At 65.3% G+C, this 18942-nt stretch overlaps 3 protein-coding genes across 3 annotated transcripts; 2 read left to right on the forward strand and 1 right to left on the reverse strand.

Moving 5' to 3' along the window:
* Positions 1 to 454: 454 nt before the first annotated feature.
* Positions 455 to 2451, forward strand: TTC24 (tetratricopeptide repeat domain 24). The gene is given in 6 exon segments (XM_059832099.1): positions 455 to 1199; positions 1279 to 1491; positions 1572 to 1700; positions 1874 to 1995; positions 2113 to 2232; positions 2377 to 2451. Coding segments are annotated over 6 exon segments (1404 nt in total).
* A 4537-nt stretch (positions 2452 to 6988) lies between these two features.
* On the forward strand, positions 6989 to 8869 carry NAXE (NAD(P)HX epimerase). The gene is made up of 6 exons (XM_059832275.1): positions 6989 to 7167; positions 7545 to 7653; positions 7743 to 7853; positions 7999 to 8112; positions 8198 to 8345; positions 8428 to 8869. Exons 1-6 carry the CDS (start codon positions 6989 to 6991, stop codon positions 8628 to 8630), a joined length of 864 nt encoding a protein of 287 aa, XP_059688258.1. The 3' UTR covers positions 8631 to 8869.
* A 45-nt stretch (positions 8870 to 8914) lies between these two features.
* LOC104257407 (G patch domain-containing protein 4) lies at positions 8915 to 11367 on the reverse strand. The gene is made up of 7 exons (XM_059832272.1): positions 11292 to 11367; positions 10914 to 10987; positions 10732 to 10824; positions 10388 to 10495; positions 10108 to 10211; positions 9915 to 9965; positions 8915 to 9791 (listed from the first exon to the last, which is right to left on the reverse strand). Exons 1-7 carry the CDS (start codon positions 11365 to 11367, stop codon positions 9278 to 9280), a joined length of 1020 nt encoding a protein of 339 aa, XP_059688255.1. The 3' UTR covers positions 8915 to 9277.
* Between the last annotated feature and the right edge of the window lie 7575 nt (positions 11368 to 18942).

The raw sequence follows: 18942 nt of genomic DNA on the forward strand, positions 1-18942 counted from the left end.
AAGCTGTCAGTGCTCCAGCACCAGCCCCCGGGCACCGGCGTCCATCACTGGGGGGGCTCCGACCCCCTCCGGCCGCCTTTCCAGGCAGCCCAGCCCTGCGGGACTCGGAGGCCCTTCGGACACCCTCCGTCCCCATCCGGAGAGCGGTGGTTTGCAGCAGCGACGCGGCTGCAGGCGGTGGTGATGTCCCATCCCTCCCCTCCACGCTTTCAGCACCATTTGCACCCAAAGAGCAAACAGTAAGTGTGTGCAACCGGTTATTCCGCCTCCCAAAAAAACACCCCAGGAATGCCCACCCCGTGCTGTGGCGTCCCCCCCTCCTTCCCCAGCTTTTTTAACATTTTTTTTTTAAATAATATAAAATAATGCCGCTCGTTTCAAGAAATCCCAGGACCGTGCCGGCTCGGGCTGCCTGCTGCGTCTCTCTCTTGCAGGCGGGTCGCTCACCCTGCCCATGGCTTCGGAGGAGGCTGCTAACCCCGGGGTGCAGCCCGCGGCCCCCACGGTCAGGATGAAGAGCCGGAAAAAAGGGAAGGAGAAGCCGGAGGCTGGGGAAGATGCCCAGGAGGGAAGGGACGAGGCGGGAGGATGGGCGGCCGAGATCGAGGGGCTCACGCGAGCCGGGCACCGGGCACTGGCGCTGGGCGATGCGCGGGAGGCGGTGGGGTGCTTCAGGAAGGCGCTTCTCCTCTCCGGGGGCACGGCGAGCCCCCGGCTCCGCAGGGCTTGTGCCTTCAACCTGGGGGCTGCCTACGTGGAGACGGGGAAGCCCAAAAAGGGCCTTGAGTTCCTCCTCCAGTCCCAGCCCTCGGAGGGGGAGAGCGGAGAGCGCTTGGGGGACCTTTATTTCAGCATCGGAGCAGCTCACGAAGGGCTCCGGGACTTTCCGAAGGCTCTGGAGTATTTCGGCAAAGCCGTCGGCCACGACCGCGCGGCGCAGGCTGGCAGCCGAGCAGGGACCCGCGTGCAGATGGGCTGCTGCTACCTGGGGATGCGGGAGCCGGCGCGAGCTGCGCGTTGCTTCCTGGACGCGGCGCGGACCTACGCGGCGGCCGCGAGCCCCGAGGCTGCCGCGGTGGCTCTGAGCAGGGCGAGCGGCTCCATGCTGCAGAGCCGAGGGTTCAGGGCGGCGGAGATCGTGGGGGTCCTCACCCAGTGCCGCTCACTCTGCGAGAGCATCCCCGACCCAGCCCTGTGAGGTAACGCCGCGCCGCACCCTTTCCTCTCGGTGCCCTGGGGAGCAGCACCCGCACCCAGCTTTTCCTCTCTGCCCTGCAGGGAAACTCTACACCGACATTGGCCTCAGCTACTCCCAGCTCCGCATCTTCTCCCTGGCTGCCGAGAGCTTCGAGCGGGCCCTTGCCCTCTGCGGCGCCGAGCCGGACCGGCGCAGGGAGGCTGCGCTGCTGCAGAACTTGGGTGCTGCCCACAACGCCCTGCGCAGCTTCGGCACGGCCCTGGGCTGGCACCGGCGCGCGGCGGCACTGCACAGTAGGTCGCACCGGTATCTCTTGCTTTCGCCTTTGCCAGATGTGCCGGCTTGGGATGGAGCCCCGTGTTCCCAATTCCAGGCGCTCTAGGGAACCGGAGGGCGCAGGGGCAGTGCTTCGGTAACCTGGCGTATGCCTGCAGTCGGCTCGGGAACCACGAGGCTGCCGCAGAGAACTACCTGCACGCCTTGCAAGCCTTCCGGGACTCGGGTAAGGGGAGGTGCAGGCAAATCACCCCTGCGCTGGGGGCTCCGCAGCATCCGGACACCGAGCGGAGTTGAGCCAGGCGTGCGCCGGATCCAAAGGGCATCAGCGATGGTCCATCCCCGGGACCTCGGCTGCGACGTGCTGGGCCAGTACCGATGCTGCCCTTCGCCTGCCAGGGGACGTGCAGGGGCAGTGGCAAGCGTGCGAGGGGCTGGGAGCAGCCTGCTTCCACCTGGGAGACCCCCAGAAAGCCATCGGGCACTACAAGGAGGCCCTGACTTTGCTTTCCCGCTGCCAGGTAAGGCGTGCCGGGGAAAACCCCCGAGGCCGGACCCTCCCGTGCGTGACGGGGCGACTGCCCCAGCCCTGGGGGCGACCCACTCGGCCCAGCCGGCGCGGGCTCTCTCCTCCGCAGGACGCTCCCCGCGCTGCCCGCGAGCGGGTGGTGCACAAGCTCACCGACGCCATCCGGCACCAGCTCTGCCTCCACCGCCGCCTCTCCCGCGAGGGTGGCTGGGCGCCCGCCCCAGCCCCGGTGAGCATCACGCCGGGGGCGTGGGGGAGAGTGGGGTGCTGGGGGCTGACACCCCAGATGGGCGTTGGTGGAGAGAGGCACCGGGGTTTGGCGGGCAGAGGGACACGTGTGTGTAAACCCCAGGCCGTCCCTCCATCCGAGCAGGTCCCCGGCCAGCCGCGGTTTTGCTCCACGCCGCCCCACGCCAGCGGCACACGGCTCGGGGGGAGCGAGGCGTGAGTAGGAACGCTGCCGTCCTGTCTCTCCTCCCTCCGTGGATGAGTTCCCAGCATCACCCATGAGATAAAACTTCCCTTTTTCCATCCCAGATCCTTCAGGGGGAAAGCCCAGCCTGGGGACGAGCTGTACACGCCTGTGCCGGGAGCACATCCCGGGCGTCCAGGTAGGAAGGTGCAAACTAAAACCCAGACAACTTTCTTGAGCCACACCACCGATTTCTGCCGGAGCCAAGGCTTCGGCACGGTCTGCTACCGGACTCCTGCCTATTTGCCCTTCCTCCCCGGAGGAAGAGGAGCGGCCCCGACTGATGGCCCTACACTGGAGCCCTGCGATCCACGCGGCTGCCTGGACATCTCTGGGAAGGATGAGGATGGTCCCAGCGCAGCTCCAGAGTGTCGCAGTCAGCCCCACGCTAACAGGTGGGTGGGCGAGGGGGGGGCACCCCAATACAGTTCCTGGCACCCCAATACCCTTGCAGCAAATGTAATGCAGCGAGTGGCATCGCCCCAGCGGCTTCTCTCATGGTTCGAGGTGAGAATCCAGATATTTTAGAAGATCCTGGGGAGCGCGTCTGGGGTAATTCAGGCTGGGATTTGGGGAGGGTTCGGTAACGATGCGATAGGGGAGAGTTGGTCACACAGATCCTCTCCATCACCTCCACATGAACCGTCTCTGCTTTGCCCCCAGTAGCCTTAACACCACCCACCCGTGCCCGGCCCCGCCGCGCCATGGTGGCCTCCGGACGAGTAAGTACCAAACGCAGCCGGAGCTTCGCTTCCCCAGTGAGCCGAGGGCTGGGGGTCTCACGAGCCAAGGGCTGCGGGTCTCATGAGCTGAGGGCTGCGGGTCTCGAGCCGAGGGGCTGGGGGTCTCACGAGCCGAGGGGCTGGGGGTCTCACAAGCCGAGGGGCTGGGGGTCTCGAGCTGAGGGGCTGGGGGGTCTCATGAGCCGAGGGGCTGGGGGTCTCGAGCTAAGGGGCTGGGGGTCTCACGAGCCAAGGGGCTGGGGGTCTCGAGCTGAGGGGCTGTGGGTCTCACGAGCCAAGGGCTGGGGGTGTCACAAGCCGAGGGCTGGGGGTCTTGAGCCGAGGGCTGGGGGTCTCACGAGCTGAGGGGCTGTGGGTCTCGAGCTGAGGGCTGTGGGTCTCACGAGCCGAGGGGCTGTGGGTCTCATGAGCCAAGGGCTGTGGGTCTCGAGCTGAGGGGCTGTGGGTCTCATGAGCCGAGGGCTGTGGGTCTCGAGCTAAGGGGCTGGGGGTCTCACAAGCCGAGGGGCTGGGGGTCTCGAGCTGAGGGGCTGGGGGTCTCGAGCTAAGGGGCTGGGGGTCTCGAGCTGAGGGGCTGGGGGGTCTCATGAGCCGAGGGGCTGGGGGTCTCGAGCCAAGGGGCTGGGGGTCTCACGAGCCAAGGGGCTGGGGGTCTCGAGCTGAGGGGCTGGGGGTCTCATGAGCCGAGGGGCTGGGGGTCTCGAGCTGAGGGGCTGGGGGTCTCATGAGCCGAGGGGCTGGGGGTCTCGAGCTGAGGGGCTGGGGGTCTCATGAGCCGAGGGGCTGGGGGTCTCGAGCTAAGGGGCTGGGGGTCTCGAGCTGAGGGCTGTGGGTCTCACGAGCCGAGGGGCTGTGGGTCTCACGAGCCGAGGGCTGGGGGTCTCGAGCCGAGGGCTGGGGGTCTCACGAGCCAAGGGCTGCGGGTCTCATGAGCTGAGGGCTGCGGGTCTCGAGCCGAGGGGCTGGGGGTCTCACGAGCCGAGGGGCTGGGGGTCTCACAAGCCGAGGGGCTGGGGGTCTCGAGCTGAGGGGCTGGGGGTCTCGAGCTGAGGGGCTGGGGGGTCTCATGAGCCGAGGGGCTGGGGGTCTCGAGCTAAGGGGCTGGGGGTCTCGAGCTGAGGGGCTGGGGGTCTCACGAGCCGAGGGGCTGGGGGTCTTGAGCTAAGGGGCTGGGGGTCTCACGAGCCAAGGGGCTGGGGGTCTCGAGCTGAGGGGCTGTGGGTCTCACGAGCCAAGGGCTGGGGGTGTCACAAGCCGAGGGCTGGGGGTCTTGAGCCGAGGGCTGGGGGTCTCACGAGCTGAGGGGCTGTGGGTCTCGAGCTGAGGGCTGTGGGTCTCACGAGCCGAGGGGCTGTGGGTCTCATGAGCCAAGGGCTGTGGGTCTCGAGCTGAGGGGCTGTGGGTCTCATGAGCCGAGGGCTGTGGGTCTCGAGCTAAGGGGCTGGGGGTCTCACAAGCCGAGGGGCTGGGGGTCTCGAGCTGAGGGGCTGGGGGTCTCGAGCTAAGGGGCTGGGGGTCTCGAGCTGAGGGGCTGGGGGGTCTCATGAGCCGAGGGGCTGGGGGTCTCGAGCTAAGGGGCTGGGGGTCTCACGAGCCAAGGGGCTGGGGGTCTCGAGCTGAGGGGCTGGGGGTCTCGAGCTGAGGGGCTGGGGGTCTCATGAGCCGAGGGGCTGGGGGTCTCGAGCTAAGGGGCTGGGGTTCTCGAGCTGAGGGGCTGTGGGTCTCACGAGCCGAGGGCTGGGGGTCTCGAGCCGAGGGCTGGGGGTCTCACGAGCCGAGGGGCTGGGGGTCTCGAGCTGAGGGGCTGGGGGTCTCACGAGCCAAGGGCTGTGGGTCTCGAGCTGAGGGGCTGTGGGTCTCACGAGCCGAGGGCTGGGGGTCTCGAGCTGAGGGGCTGTGGGTCTCGAGCCGAGGGGCTGTGGGTCTCACGAGCCGAGGAGGGGCTGGGGGTCTCACAAGCCGAGGGGCTGGGGGTCTCGAGCTGAGGGGCTGGGGGTCTCGAGCTAAGGGGCTGGGGGTCTCGAGCTGAGGGGCTGGGGGGTCTCATGAGCCGAGGGGCTGGGGGTCTCGAGCTAAGGGGCTGGGGGTCTCACGAGCCAAGGGGCTGGGGGTCTCGAGCTGAGGGGCTGGGGGTCTCGAGCTGAGGGGCTGGGGGTCTCATGAGCCGAGGGGCTGGGGGTCTCGAGCTAAGGGGCTGGGGGTCTCGAGCCGAGGGCTGGGGGTCTCACGAGCCGAGGGGCTGGGGGTCTCGAGCTGAGGGGCTGGGGGTCTCACGAGCCAAGGGCTGTGGGTCTCGAGCTGAGGGGCTGTGGGTCTCACGAGCCGAGGGCTGGGGGTCTCGAGCTGAGGGGCTGTGGGTCTCGAGCCGAGGGGCTGTGGGTCTCACGAGCCGAGGAGGGGCTGGGGGTCTCACAAGCCGAGGGGCTGGGGGTCTCGAGCTGAGGGGCTGGGGGTCTCACGAGCCAAGGGCTGTGGGTCTCGAGCTGAGGGGCTGTGGGTCTCACGAGCCGAGGGCTGGGGGTCTCGAGCTGAGGGGCTGTGGGTCTCGAGCCGAGGGGCTGTGGGTCTCACGAGCCGAGGAGGGGCTGGGGGTCTCGAGCTGAGGGGCTGTGGGTCTCGAGCCGAGGGGCTGTGGGTCTCACGAGCCGAGGAGGGGCTGGGGGTCTCGAGCTGAGGGGCTGTGGGTCTCACGAGCCGAGGAGGGGCTGGGGGTCTCACAAGCTGAGGGGCTGTGGGTCTCGAGCCGAGGGCTGGGGGTGTAACGCTGTGTTTCACAGGGCATCATGACCCCCAAACCCTCCGGCCGAGGTCCCGGGAGCGGTAGGTGATGCACCGGAGGAGCGGGCAGGGGAGCGGATGGGTGTTCTGGGCTCCGGGGCGGCCTCCAAGGTGGGGGGGGGGGGCTCAGGGGTGGAGACCCCCCGCAGGGCTTGGGGGGGCCCCTTGCAACGGCCGCGTCCCCACACCCAAAATGAGGGGGGTTGGGGATTTTGGCACCTTGCAGCCGACCCCAAAGCCCGACCCCACAGAGGGGGACAGCAGATCTGAGGGTGACCTCACGCGCCCCCGTATGAAATCCCCCCCCCACCCCCCGCACGGGACCCCCCCACCCCGTAACGCCCCGGTGGCCTCGCCGCCTCCCAGCCCCGCCGGCTGCCGGGAGCCCCGCAGGGGGAGCAGAGCGCCGTCCCTCATCTGCAGCCTCGTGTGACGGCGGAGGACACCGGGGAGACGGCCGCGTCCCGCGGGGACTGGGGGGGGGCAGCGGGACCGGGCAGCGGGATGCGGCCCGGCCCGCGCGTCCCCCGGGGCAGGGCCGAGCTGCCGCTGGGAGCCCGCGGAGGGTGCTTGAGCCAACACGGTTTTGAATCCGGTCCTTTGCCGTCCTCCGTTCCGTGCTGCGGGCGGGGGCGGGGGCGGGGGGGTCCCGGGGGCTCCCAGGCCTCGGGGGGGCGGCGGGCTCCGAGCCCGGCGAACCGCTCCGCCCCGGGGCCGCGCCTGCGCCGTGCCGAGCGCCGAGCCGAGAGGAGCCGAGCAGAGCCGAGGAGAGCCGAGCAGAGCCGAGCGCCGAGCCGAGCGCCGAGAAGAGCCGAACGCCGAGCCGAACGCTGAGCGGAGCGCCGAGCCGAGCCGAGCGCCGAGCCGAGCCGAGCCGAGTCGAGCCGAGCAGAGCCGAGCGCCGAGCCGAACGCTGAGCGGAGCGCCGAGCCGAGCCGGGCCGAGCGCCGAGCCGAGCCCCGAGCCGAGCCGAGCCGAGCCGGGCCCGCCGCATGCCGAGCCCGCGGGCGCTGCTGGGGCTGGGGCTGCTGGTGGCGGCGGGGGCGCGGGCGGGCGGGCGCTGCCCGAGCCGGGGCTGGGACCGGAGCTGGGACCGGGACCGGTGCCGCCCCCACCGCGCCATGCACGGGCCCAGCGCGGGGCCCGGCCCGCGGGGGCTCCGCTTCCTCGGGTATGGCTGCGGAGGGGGCGTGCGGGGATGCGCTGGGGGGTGTGTGTGTGTGTAAAAGGGGGGGCCCGAAAATTGCAGGGGCGTCCGGAGCGTGGTCGAGGGTGTTTGGGGGTCCGCAGGGTGCGAGGGGGGTTCACAGGGTGGAGAAGTGGGGGGGGGGCTGAGGAGGGCACGGGGGGGGCTGCAGAGGGGTCGGGCGGGACATATGGGGGTGCAGAGGTACACGGGGGGGGGCTCAGCGTGGGGAGCTGGACCCTGTCCCCCCCACCCCGACACTCGCAAAGTCGGGGGGCTCCCAGCTGCCCCCCGGGCCGGTGCGGCGGAGCCGGGGTGCGGCCGGGTTTGGAGGCCCCCGGGGTGCCATCCTCCCTCCCCAGGCAGGAGGAGGCCCAGGCCATCGACCAGGAGCTCTTCACCGAGTACAAATTCAGCGTGGACCAGCTGATGGAGCTGGCGGGGCTGAGCTGCGCCACCGCCATCGCCAAGGTGGGCGCAGGAGAGGCAGGCGGGGGTCCTGGGGGGGGGTCCCGGCCCCATTTCCCCAGCGTAACCCTCCGCCTCCTGCCCCACACCAGGCCTACCCACCCAGCTCCTTCACCACGAGCCAGCCCGCCGTGCTGGTCGTGTGCGGGCCGGGGAACAACGGCGGCGACGGCTTGGTCTGCGCCCGACACCTGAAAATGTTTGTGAGTCTCTCGTGCAGGCGGCTGCGTCCTCCCCCCGGGGAGGGTGCCGGTCCCTTGCACCCCCATAGCCGCAAGCTTTGGGGTTCCCACTCCTCCGGCTGCTGCCGGTGCCAGAGCGCTGTTCAGGTCCCTCCTGCTCTTGCAGGGCTACGAGCCAACCGTGTATTACCCCAAGCGCCCCAACAAGCCCCTGTTTGAAGGTTTGACCACCCAGTGCCAGAAGATGGACATCCCCTTCCTCCCCGAGTTCCCGGCTGAGGTGAGGAGCAGCCCCCGGCTAGGGAGCAGCCGCCCTCGGAGCCGTGCCCAGGGCTGTTTTTCACCCGTTGCCTTCTCCACTGCAGGCTGCGCTCATCGATGAGCTCTACGGCCTGGTGGTGGACGCCATTTTTGGGTTCAGCTTCAAGGGAGCAGTGCGGGAGCCCTTCGGCAGCATCCTCAGCACCCTTGAACGCATCACAGTGCCCATCGCGAGCATCGACATCCCCTCGGGTGAGTAACAGCTGGACCTGCCAGATGAAGGTGCCGGGCCGGCATCTTCCCGGTTCCAGCCTGGCCTCGGGGCTTGTTGCAGGCTGGGACGTGGAGAAGGGGAAGGCGGACGGTCTCCAACCCGACATGCTTATCTCGCTCACGGCACCCAAGAAGGCGGCAATGCATTTCGCAGGCCGCTACCACTTCCTCGGGGGTAGGTTTGTGCCCGCCGCGCTCCAGGAGAAATACGCTTTAAACCTGCCACCGTACCCCGAGACAGACTGCGTCCTGCAGCTGACCTAGGGCTGGGGCTCAGCAGGGGCTTGGGGTGCCGGGCTAAACTTCGGCACAGCAAATCGGGGCCTAATTCTGCCAAAGCAGCAGCTCTCTGCTAGGAGGATGCTCAGCACCTCACTGAGCTCCAGTCCTACCCAGGTCTGCCAGCGGGATCGAAGTTCACTGCAGAACAAAGCCCCCAAGAGCTTGGGACCGAGGGGGCAGCTGCCAGGCGGGCTCTGTTTGGGGTTGCTACCTAATTTGAGTGCTTCTAGGATCTTGGGGTCTGCCACATATCTTGCACTTCAGGATAGTTTACTGCAATAAAGATTTATTCATGCCCTTGAAAAAATATTTCAATACTCTGTGGGGTCTGTCCCCTCGTGTCCCTCTGCGACAGACCCACGGCAAAGGGGTCCCTGCCCCAGGGCCTGGTGGGAACTGGCGTCAGCCCTGATGGGAGGAAGGCTCAGAGAGTGAAATAAAGCTGGATCCAGCTCCAGACCAACCAGTCCCAGCCCAGCGAACACTTACGCAGCTGGGCCACAGCACTGGGCTCCACCAGGAAGAGCCCAGAGGACCCTTGGGCACCCACCAGCACCAGCTGACGGGATGGGGACCCTCACAGCCAGATGATACTAGCAGCTGTGCAGCACAGCAGCCTTGGCCCTTGCTTACTCTGGCTCCCTCTTCCTCTTCTTCCTCTTCTTCCTGGGGCTGTGCCCAGCCTGGTCTGGCCCATCTGTGTCTTCTAGAGGTACCTCTCTCTCAGCCAGCTCTTCTTTGTCTTTCTTCTTCTCTGTCTCAACTGGCTCTTCTTTGTCCTCCTCCTGCTGCTTCTTCTTCCTCCTCTTTGCAGTCTTCCCCTCCTCTCCTGCCACCTCCTCTTCCCCGCTTGGCTCCTGGTTCTTCCTCTTCTTCTTCTTCTTCCTCTTCACGACCTTCCCTTCCTCTCCTGCCACCTCCTCTTCTCCACTTGGCTCCTGGCTCTGCAGCACCTCGGGATCGGTTCCGTCCCTGGACTGTTTCCTTTTTTTCTTCTTCCTTTTTTCCTGCCTCCCTGCTGGGGGGCTGCTCTCTGAGGGCTCGTGCTGCCGCTCCTTCTGTCGGTACGTGGCCAGGAAAGCTCGCTCCTGCTCCTCCAGGCGCGCCAGCTTGGCACTCATGGTCAGGCCGTGACGGGCACCCCTGCAACGATGGTGGGCAGCCGGGGTCCGGCACCTCCCTGGCAGGGAACGTGCCCCCCAGCCTCCCCGGAAGCCCCTGCCAGGAGCGGGGAGCCCAACCGCGCAGCCCCCACCAACCACTTACTTGTGTGCCGTGCGGCCCCCGCATGCTCGCATCAGCTCCTCGTCTGTCAGCCTGCAGGACAGACAGGACGTGTCACCCCCAGCATCGGCATGGAGGGGGAGCGCGGTCCGGACCAGGGCTCCCCCTCGCAGCCCTCGTCCCTCCCCATGGCCGCACTGTGGGGATGGGGCATGCACCGCTGCCCCAGCCTCACCTCCTGGCCGAAGAAAGGTCCAGCTTCTCCTCCTCCTCCTCGCTGCTCTCTGAGCCGGTGTGCAGCTTTGTGGACTCCTCCCCACGTGCTGTGAGCGTGGCTGACTGCAGTAGGGAGAGGCAAAGGGGCCGTGAGAAAGGGGGACAAGGAAAAGGGGGCCCTGGGGGCCACAGCAGCGATGGGCTGAAGAGGCTGCGCCGCAAAGGCGGGGTGCAGAATTCACAGCAGCCTTCACAGAGACGCCAGCTGCTCCCCGAGCCATGTCCCCAGGGCCGGTTACCTTCACGAAGCGGCCGTACAGCATGCTGCCGGTGCCGCAGGCCTTGCGGGGCTTCTTATTGCTGATCTTGACTCCCTGCTCGGAAAGCGTCTTCATGGAGATGCCATCCTGGGGGGAGAGAGACGCAAAGGGCTCGGAAGCGTTTTGCCCAAGGGGCTTTGCCCCCTCCAGCAGCACACCTCTGCCACTGCATTCCCCGTGCAAGGAGCTGCGCGCTGTTAAGGGCTGCGGGGACGCACAGCGGCAGTGCAAAGGCCACCAAATGGGACCCCAAAGCCCTCCCCTGCTTTTAACCCCACCCCGGCCCGACTGGGGTGCCCCCCGCCGCCCCCCAGCCCTCCTACCTGCCCGGCCTCCACGGCGATGTTGGCAGCCGCCTTGTTGAAGACGTGGTCCCACCAGTGGAAGGAGAACGGCTCCGCCGCATCGTGTCCCACCTGCGGGGTGCAGAGAAGCCACCGAAATGGCTGCAAACCGGCGGTGGCGCCCGGGCCCGACCCCCCGCGGGGCAGGGGGGTGTACTCACCCCCGTCGTGTCACACTTCACCTTCACCCGGATGGCCTCGGCGATGCCGTCCTCCCGCTTCCCCAGACCCTGCCCTGGGGACAAGGGCACCCGTCACTCGCCGCAGCGGCTCCCCCCGAGCCCCCGGCGGAGGCCACCGGGGGCTGGGGCTGCTGCGAGAGCCCAAGTGTGGGGGGGTGAGGCCGCGAGGCCGAGCGCTGCTCCTCCGGGCGAGGGGCTGGGGACAACCGGGGACCGAGGGACGGGCCGCGAGACCCGGGAGGGCCGGGGACGAGGGGGATCGGGGGCCTGGGGACGGCCGGGGACACCCAGGGAGGGCCAAGGGTCGGCGGGACACGCCGGGGACCGCGGAATGGGGGGATCCAGGCCGGCCCCCACCTCGCCGCCAGCCGTGCCGCCGCAGCTGGCTCTCCGCGAAGCGCATCCCGCGGCCCGGCGGCTCCGGTGCGCTCATGGCGGCGGAGTCCCGGAGGGTCGCGGGAGGGTCCCCTCAGCCGCCGCCACCCGGCAGGAAGCGCCGACTGCGCATGCGCACGCGGGCAGGCGGGGCGGAGCTTATGGCCGAGGACGGGAGAGCTGCGCAGGCGCACTGGGACGGCGGCGGAGCGGCCGGGAAGGGGGCTCTGCGCATGCGCGCGCGGTGTGGCCGGGAACGCGCGCGGCGCGGGGGTGCGGTTTGCGGGAGTGCGCGCGCGCGAGCGGAGGGCCACGGACACGGGGACACACGGACACACGGACACACGGACACGGGGACACACGGACACGGGGGCACACGGACACGGGGGCACACGGACACGGACACGGGGACACACGGACACGGGGGCACACGGACACACGGACACACGGACACGGGGACACACGGACACACGGACACGGGGGCACACGGACACACGGACACGGGGGCACACGGACACGGGGGCACACGGACACGGACACGGGGACACACGGACACGGGGACACACGGACACGGGGGCACACGGACACACGGACACGGGGACACACGGACACACGGACACGGGGGCACACGGACACGGGGACACACGGACACGGGGGCACGGGGGCACACGGACACGGACACGGGGACACATGGACACACGGGCACGGGGGGACACGGGGACACACGGACACGGGGGCACACGGACACATGGACACGGGGGCACACGGACACGGGGACACACGGGCACGGGGGCACACGGACAGGGGGACACACGGACACGGGGGCACGGGGACACACGGGCACGGGGACACGGGGACACACGGACACGGGGCACACGGGCACGGGGACACACGGGCACGGGGACACGGGGGCACACGGACACACGGACACGGGGACACACGGACACGGGGACACACAGACACACGGACACGGGGACACACGGACACGGGGGCACACGGACACACGGGCACGGGGACACACGTGCACGCCCATACAAACATGCGCCCACATACGCTGCCCTGCACACGCACCCATATACATACACGCCCACCTCCACGTGTGGACGCGCACCCACAGACGTGCACCCACGGTCACCCGCACGCGCGCGTGCACGCACACATAGACGTGCACGCACACGCACATACAGGTGTGCATGTGCACAGACACGTGTGTGCACGCACAGACACGTGTGGGCACGCGCACAGACACATATGAGCATGCACACGCACAGACACGTGTGTACACGCACAGACACGTGTGTGCACACGCACCCACCCATCCCCGCCAGCTGAGCCTTGCACGCACACCCACCACCCCCCCGTCACCTGGGTGTGCCACCCAGCTAGCCGTGCATTGCACACACGTGCGCACACGCACACACGTGGCATTTTACACGCCGGTGCCTGCGCACCGCACGTACCCGCACCCTGCGCGTTGCGTGCACGCCCGTTGCTGCCTGTGCGGTCACGCGGCACGTGTGCGGGCTGCTCGCCGCCTGCTTTGCACGCGTGCCGGTGTTGCCACGCGTGGGCCGGGGGCAGAGGGGGCTCTGCAGCCTCGGAGGGTGCGTACGCACGTGCACGCGTGTGCACGCAGGCGCCTGTGCCCAGCCAGCGAGCGCAGTGCAAACCCCGGCGCAGCGCTTGGCCCCGCAGCCGCGGGCTCTTCGCTTTTCTCCGGGGCTGTGCAGTGGGCAGGGGCCAGATCCTGAGCCGGTGCCGTGGGGACCCCTCTGCCCCCCGTTACGCACAGCCCTGGGGCCCCCATTCCCTGTGCATCCTGCAGCTGGGCCAGGCCAAGCCACGCTGCGTCCTTGTCCCTCCCAGCTCCGTCCCTTCGCCAGCTGCCACTCAAAGCTGTCACCAAGGCCAGCCTTATTGCCAGGCCAGTCTCGCTCTGAGACTCCCAGACGCCGGCAGCTGCCGGCACCCTGTTCTTGGGGATGCCTGCAGAGCTGGGGGCACCCCGCTCTGGCACCCCTCTCTCCAGGGGGTCTGGCCCGGGTGATGCCGCAGGGATGGCGACACGCACCCCTGGATCTCCCTTGGCTCCAGCAAAGCTGTGCTTCCCAAAGCGGGAGGAGGACACCTCTGGATCTCCCTTGGCTCCAGCAAAGCTGCGCTTCCCAAAGCGGGAGGAGGACACCCCTGGATCTCCCTTGGCTCCAGCAAAGCTGCGCTTCCCAAAGCGGGAGGAGGACACCCCTGGATCTCCCTTGGCTCCAGCAAAGCTGCGCTTCCCAAAGCGGGAGGAGGACGTGGTCCAGCGGGAAGGCAGCGTGGAGAGGGGTGTCCCCGTGCAAACGCCTCGGCCTCCCTGCGCGGCTGCTCACGCCGTGCTCCGGCTGGGCAGGAGCAGCGGCAGAGCTGCCCCGAACTCCTGCACGTCACTGCTCCGCCGGCACCGGCTGGGAGAGTCGGCGGGGACGATAGGCAGCCGGCCCTCAGGTGAGCAGGGGTGCGATGAGGTGCGTGACGGGGTGTGTGGCGTGCAAGGGGTGCAATGGGGTCTACAGGGCACGCGTGGGGTTTGCTGTGCAATGGGGTGCGTGATGGGGTGCACATGGGGCGTGTGGCATGCAAGGCGCGCAGTGGGGCACGTGATGGGGTATGTGGCATGCAAGGCGCGCAATGGGGTGCGTGACGGGGTGTGCACGGGGCATGCACAGGGCGCGTGGCATGCAAGGTGCACAATGGGGTGCGTGACGGGGTGCGCACGGGCGCGTGGCATGCAAGGTGCGCAATGGGGTGCACGTGGCGCGCATGCTATGCGACGGGGCGTGCCCGCAGACAGCAAAGGCAGCAACTCTGTACTTTGCGCTGCTGCAACCATCGCATGCAGCGGCAGCGTTTCGCCGGCGTGACTGACGGGGTCAAGGGACATCCACTCCCCTGCTCCAGCCCCACAAGCATCACTCCTGCATTTCCTTGCACTTTGCTTTCCGCCCCAGCCCCAGCATCCCGGCACCTACTGCCTTCCCCTCCCATGCCCCTTGATAAGAGCGCTGGGGGCTTATCTCCAGGGTCATGCCGAGCCGGGAGACCGCAGCAACCCAGAGTCTGCGGGACAGCAGCCTTGACTGCTCCATATTTCACTGCTATCTGCTCTGTCTGCTAGGATTAAAAAAAACAGCAATAACCTTCATGGAGGAGTCGTCTCATGGCCGCACCCCAGATGTGTCTCATGGGGCAGGGAAACTGAGGCAGCAAGGATGGGGATATTCCCACCAGGACACCCAGGAAAACACCAGCAGGGCAGGACCGAACATCCCAGCACCGCAAAAGCTGCCAAAAGCAGACACCCTTCCCGGAGCGGCGTGGGAGGCTTCTCCTCCGTCCCTGGCAGACGGGGCTGGAGCAGTCCACTGGCAGCCCGGGCTCCCGCACAGATCGGGGCTGAGCTGGGGCTCAGACCCAGCGCTGGCACTGGGCGGGGGGGGATATTGGGCACAACCACTGCCCTTTATGTCACCACTGCCAGCAGCGGCCAAGGGCTGCGAAGCCCCTCTGGCACCCTGGTTCCTCTCCCGGTGCACATTAGAAACCCACGGGGTTTCGCGGGTGACACAGCCCCCCACGCACCCATGGGTGCAAGCACAGGGGCATCAGCCAGACCCAACCTAACCCCACACGGGGCCATATAGAGGCACACGCAGACCCAGAGGGAAGGGCAGGTGCCCAAACACCCCCCCTCTCCCTTTCTCTCTCCTCAGGGCAGCTCCAGCGAGGTTCTCCGACGACCCTTCGCCGCCCGCACGTCCTTCAGCCCTGGGGCAGGCTGGAAGACTTGCGATTTTGTTGTTTCCAATGTCAAGGGGAGCAAACAACAAATCCCAGTCTCCGTCCTGCCCTGGGCACAGGCTCCACACCGGTGGGCACTGCCGGCTCCAGCACAGCCCACCCTGCAAGCTGCACCCACGTGCAAACCCCGGCAAAACGTGGCCAGGACTGGGCAGACAGCTGCAGGGAACAAGGTATCAACTTGTTGGAGAAATTAAAAATAAACCAAGTCAGAGCAATGTGAATACGGACCCAAATGTGACATGGCCACGTCCTGCTGGCAGGCAGCCGAGCGAGCTGGCGATGTCCCAACCACTCTCTAAATCACGGTTTTCTGCCCTGAAATGCTGCAGAATTGAGCAGAGAGGCCAAGGAGCATCATCCAGCTGGCTCTACTGCTAACCCTTCCTTACGGCTCCCATGGCTGCACAAAGAAGATGCTGCAGCAGTTCAATATACATATATATGTGTGCGTGTGTATGTATATATACACACATATATTTTTTTTCCAAGCCATCCCACTCCCTGACCTCTTAATCCTGGGAGATTTCCCTGCTGACCCCCTCTTGCAGCACATTCAGAAGTTATTAACTTGAACAGAATCAAGTTTGAACTTGCACCCCCATTATCAGGGCTGTGGCCGCAGGAAACGGCCCGTGTTGCGGCCAGGGACCTTAGTAATAAAAACCAGTTTCTTGAAAGAAATGTAGATGTTCATTTCCTGCAATATTTCCCTCCTCCACATTTAAGAGGTTTGATCTCAAGGTTGAAAGTGTCACATTTGGTTATTGGGGGAAAAGGCTGCGGTTCTCCTCCAGGGAGAAGGGAATAAAGTGAAATAAGTCCTTGACAGCAGAAATCTCTCCAAATCAATCAGCCAGATTCGCCACTACCTGCTGAGGAAATTGCTCCTTCCATTATATTTTAAAGGAATTAATTCTATTTATCAGAGAAAAATGAGAGGAAACAGTCAGCAAGGAACACCTCTGGGCAATTCCTTGGGGAAGGGGAGATACAACAGCGAGAAAGTGCAATTGTTCCTTTGAAAGAGGGCTTTTGAACAGCACGTTACTGAGGATTAGGGAAAGCTCTCTGGAGGGGACTAAGGTTTCACTGAAAACCTCCCTTCTCACCAGCCTTCAAAGCCGCCTTTTCCTCCCAAGCCTGGGCCGACCAAAGGCGAGGGCGCACTGGGTTGCAGGCGAGCGCTGGCCGCAGAAGACCCGAATCCCTCTGTAGATACCCAGGGCTGGAGTGGCCGCATCCATCCATCGCACCTCCAGGCTCCTCCGAGCACAGCGTCCCACCGCGCAGCCCCTTCTTCCTGCCAGCGATGCTGGGGAAGCCACAAGCCCTTCCCTCCCAGCTTTTCTCCCCCATTTTGAGAAGGGGGGAACGCTGCTGCTCCCACTACCCTGCCAGAGCCGAGGCCAGAGACTCCCCGGGCAGGCGTAGGGCAGAGCTCCGAACTCAGCACTTGGTCCCTGTGCGTGGGCACAGGCGGATCACGATGCTTTGCTGCTCCCCGAGGAATAAGGAGGACCAGAGCATCGGTTGTAACAGCTGCAGGGAAGAGCCTGCAAAGGCCGATAAAGAGACAGTGCTCAGCACAACCTTGGGGGAAATACCAACCCCTCAGCCCTCTCGGGAGTTAAAAGCTGCACCAGCGGAGAGCATTTCCCTGAGCAGGGGAAAGTGACTGCTCCCCTCTGTGCTGCTTCAGCGCCAAAACCAGAGCCAGGAGTCCATCCGGCTGCTCCACACAAGGATGGCAAAGCCCCTCCGGAGCAGCAAGGAGGGTGGCGGCTTTGCCAAATTGCCTGGGGGAAGCTGGAGAGCTGGTAGATGAACATCAGATGCAAACAGAGGCTGCAAGCTGAGATAGCAGGCTGCCCTGTTATCTTTATTTTAGCACCTTGGCTGGTGGGCTGGCAGCAGGTGAGGAATGATCTCAAACTGACATAAGAGCGGATGCTGCGACATGGCGAGACAGGAGAAATATGTTTTCCTGCTTAAATGAGCAGAGAGATACTGAGGACTGAATGGCCTGCGAAGACTCAGCATTTCCCCCTCCTGCTTCTCCCCCAGATAGATGACGATCATTATCCTTCTACGGGACGCATCAGAGAATGGCTTCCACGCACTTCCACGGTCCAGAGCCCTCACTGGAAAAAGCAGGACCTCAGCTTAAGAAAAAAAAAAATAATCCTCGCAAGAACTTCTACAAGCAGCACATTAATTCTCCTCAATAATTCGCAGCAGTCTGCCTACGCTGCCAGCAGGATCCCTCCACCACGCAGGTATTTCCAGCCAGCTTTGCTCGCAGGCTCAGCCTCCGCGCGGCTCAGCTCCAGCCTCACCTCAGCAATGCTGAAGCATCACCGACTCTGCTCCACCTTGCCGGTCCAAGCCGAAACAGCGATGGCAGCCTCACAGGAGCCCTCCATCGCGTCGGGTTCACGGCTTTGGACCCCCCCACCGCCCCTCCAAGTCCCTCCTATGTCAGAAGCAGAGGGACAGGCCAGAAGGTTCTGTCCTGCCAGCAAGGAGCACACCAGCTCCCCTCGCACGCACGCAGATCCCTTGCGTTGGTGTGATTTACACCATGCCAGCACGCGAGGAGGGAGCTGGAAGGGCTGTGGCCGGCCAGAAACAACAGGGTTTGGGACTAGTTTTGCTTTTCAAAGAGGTTCAACGGCAGAGCACGACCTCATCGCAAAGATGGGGGTACGTCTCTGCTTCCCGCGGCCCAGCAGCACCACCTCTCCTTCCAGCTGCCTTCTCTGCTCCCTCTCGCTTACCCGGTTACCCCATCCTCCCACAAGCGCATTCTTTGCAAGAGCTGGCTTGCATGGGGACAGAGCCTTTGCAGAGATAAACAGACCTTAGCGCAGGCAAAGGACATCCGCCAAACCTAAGAGATCACCAAGGACCGTACAGGCCTTTTTATAAGCCGATTTTTAGCTTCAAAGGGGACAATTAGCAACATTAGGAAAGAGCTCCGACCCTGCCAGTGCGATCAGGAACTCCAGTACCCATCCTCACACAACTCTTTGCAAATTCTTTTTGCGTTTGAGGAGAGGCTGCAAAAAGAAATCCACATGTACGTGCACAGCCTCCAAGAGAAAAGATTAAAGCAAGGCTTTCCGAATCCTCATCTGAAAAAAAGCCCAGTCTCGTTGTGATGCACATACACAAAGGCAGGAGCATGCACTCCTCCATGCACTCCCATGTTTTCTCAGGCAACCACTGCTCCACCTACGCTCTCCACCACCACAGAGTATTGATAGATCCCATCTCAAACTCACAAGCAAGCTGGGTGCAGCAGGTTTTACAGGTATACAAGAAAGCAACTCTGGGGTTCCTCCTATTCCCTCTCGCTACCCAATCTCCCCTACCAAAAGAAACTTTAAAGAAAAAAAACCAACAAACCCAAACCAGAATACTAACGCCCAGCTAACAGCAAGCACTGTGCTTGCTACAGAAAAGCAGGGGTAAAATCCACTGGGCAGAGCGCAGCCCGGGTTCCCCTGGGCGCTGGCACCATCCAGCCGCGAGCAAACGCCTCTGGGGTCAGCGGAAGAACCCGCTGGCTTCTCACGTACTGCGGATCTGGTCATCAAATACAGCAAGCAGCCGTTAGCTCATCCTACACATAAACTTGAGAGTCCCTCGTTCAAAGGAAGCTTCCAAACGGGCATGTTGAGGGCCAGATTTGGGGCAGGCCTTCAGCAGCATTTCTTAAATGTCAAAAAGGGGTCCTGCCCCAAGAGGGAAGGGAGCGCGGGCTGGTGGGGAGGCTGCAGGCCACCCC

Source organism: Gavia stellata, chromosome 33 (assembly GCF_030936135.1).
Source record: "Gavia stellata isolate bGavSte3 chromosome 33, bGavSte3.hap2, whole genome shotgun sequence".
NCBI classification, from domain to species: Eukaryota; Metazoa; Chordata; class Aves; order Gaviiformes; family Gaviidae; genus Gavia; species Gavia stellata.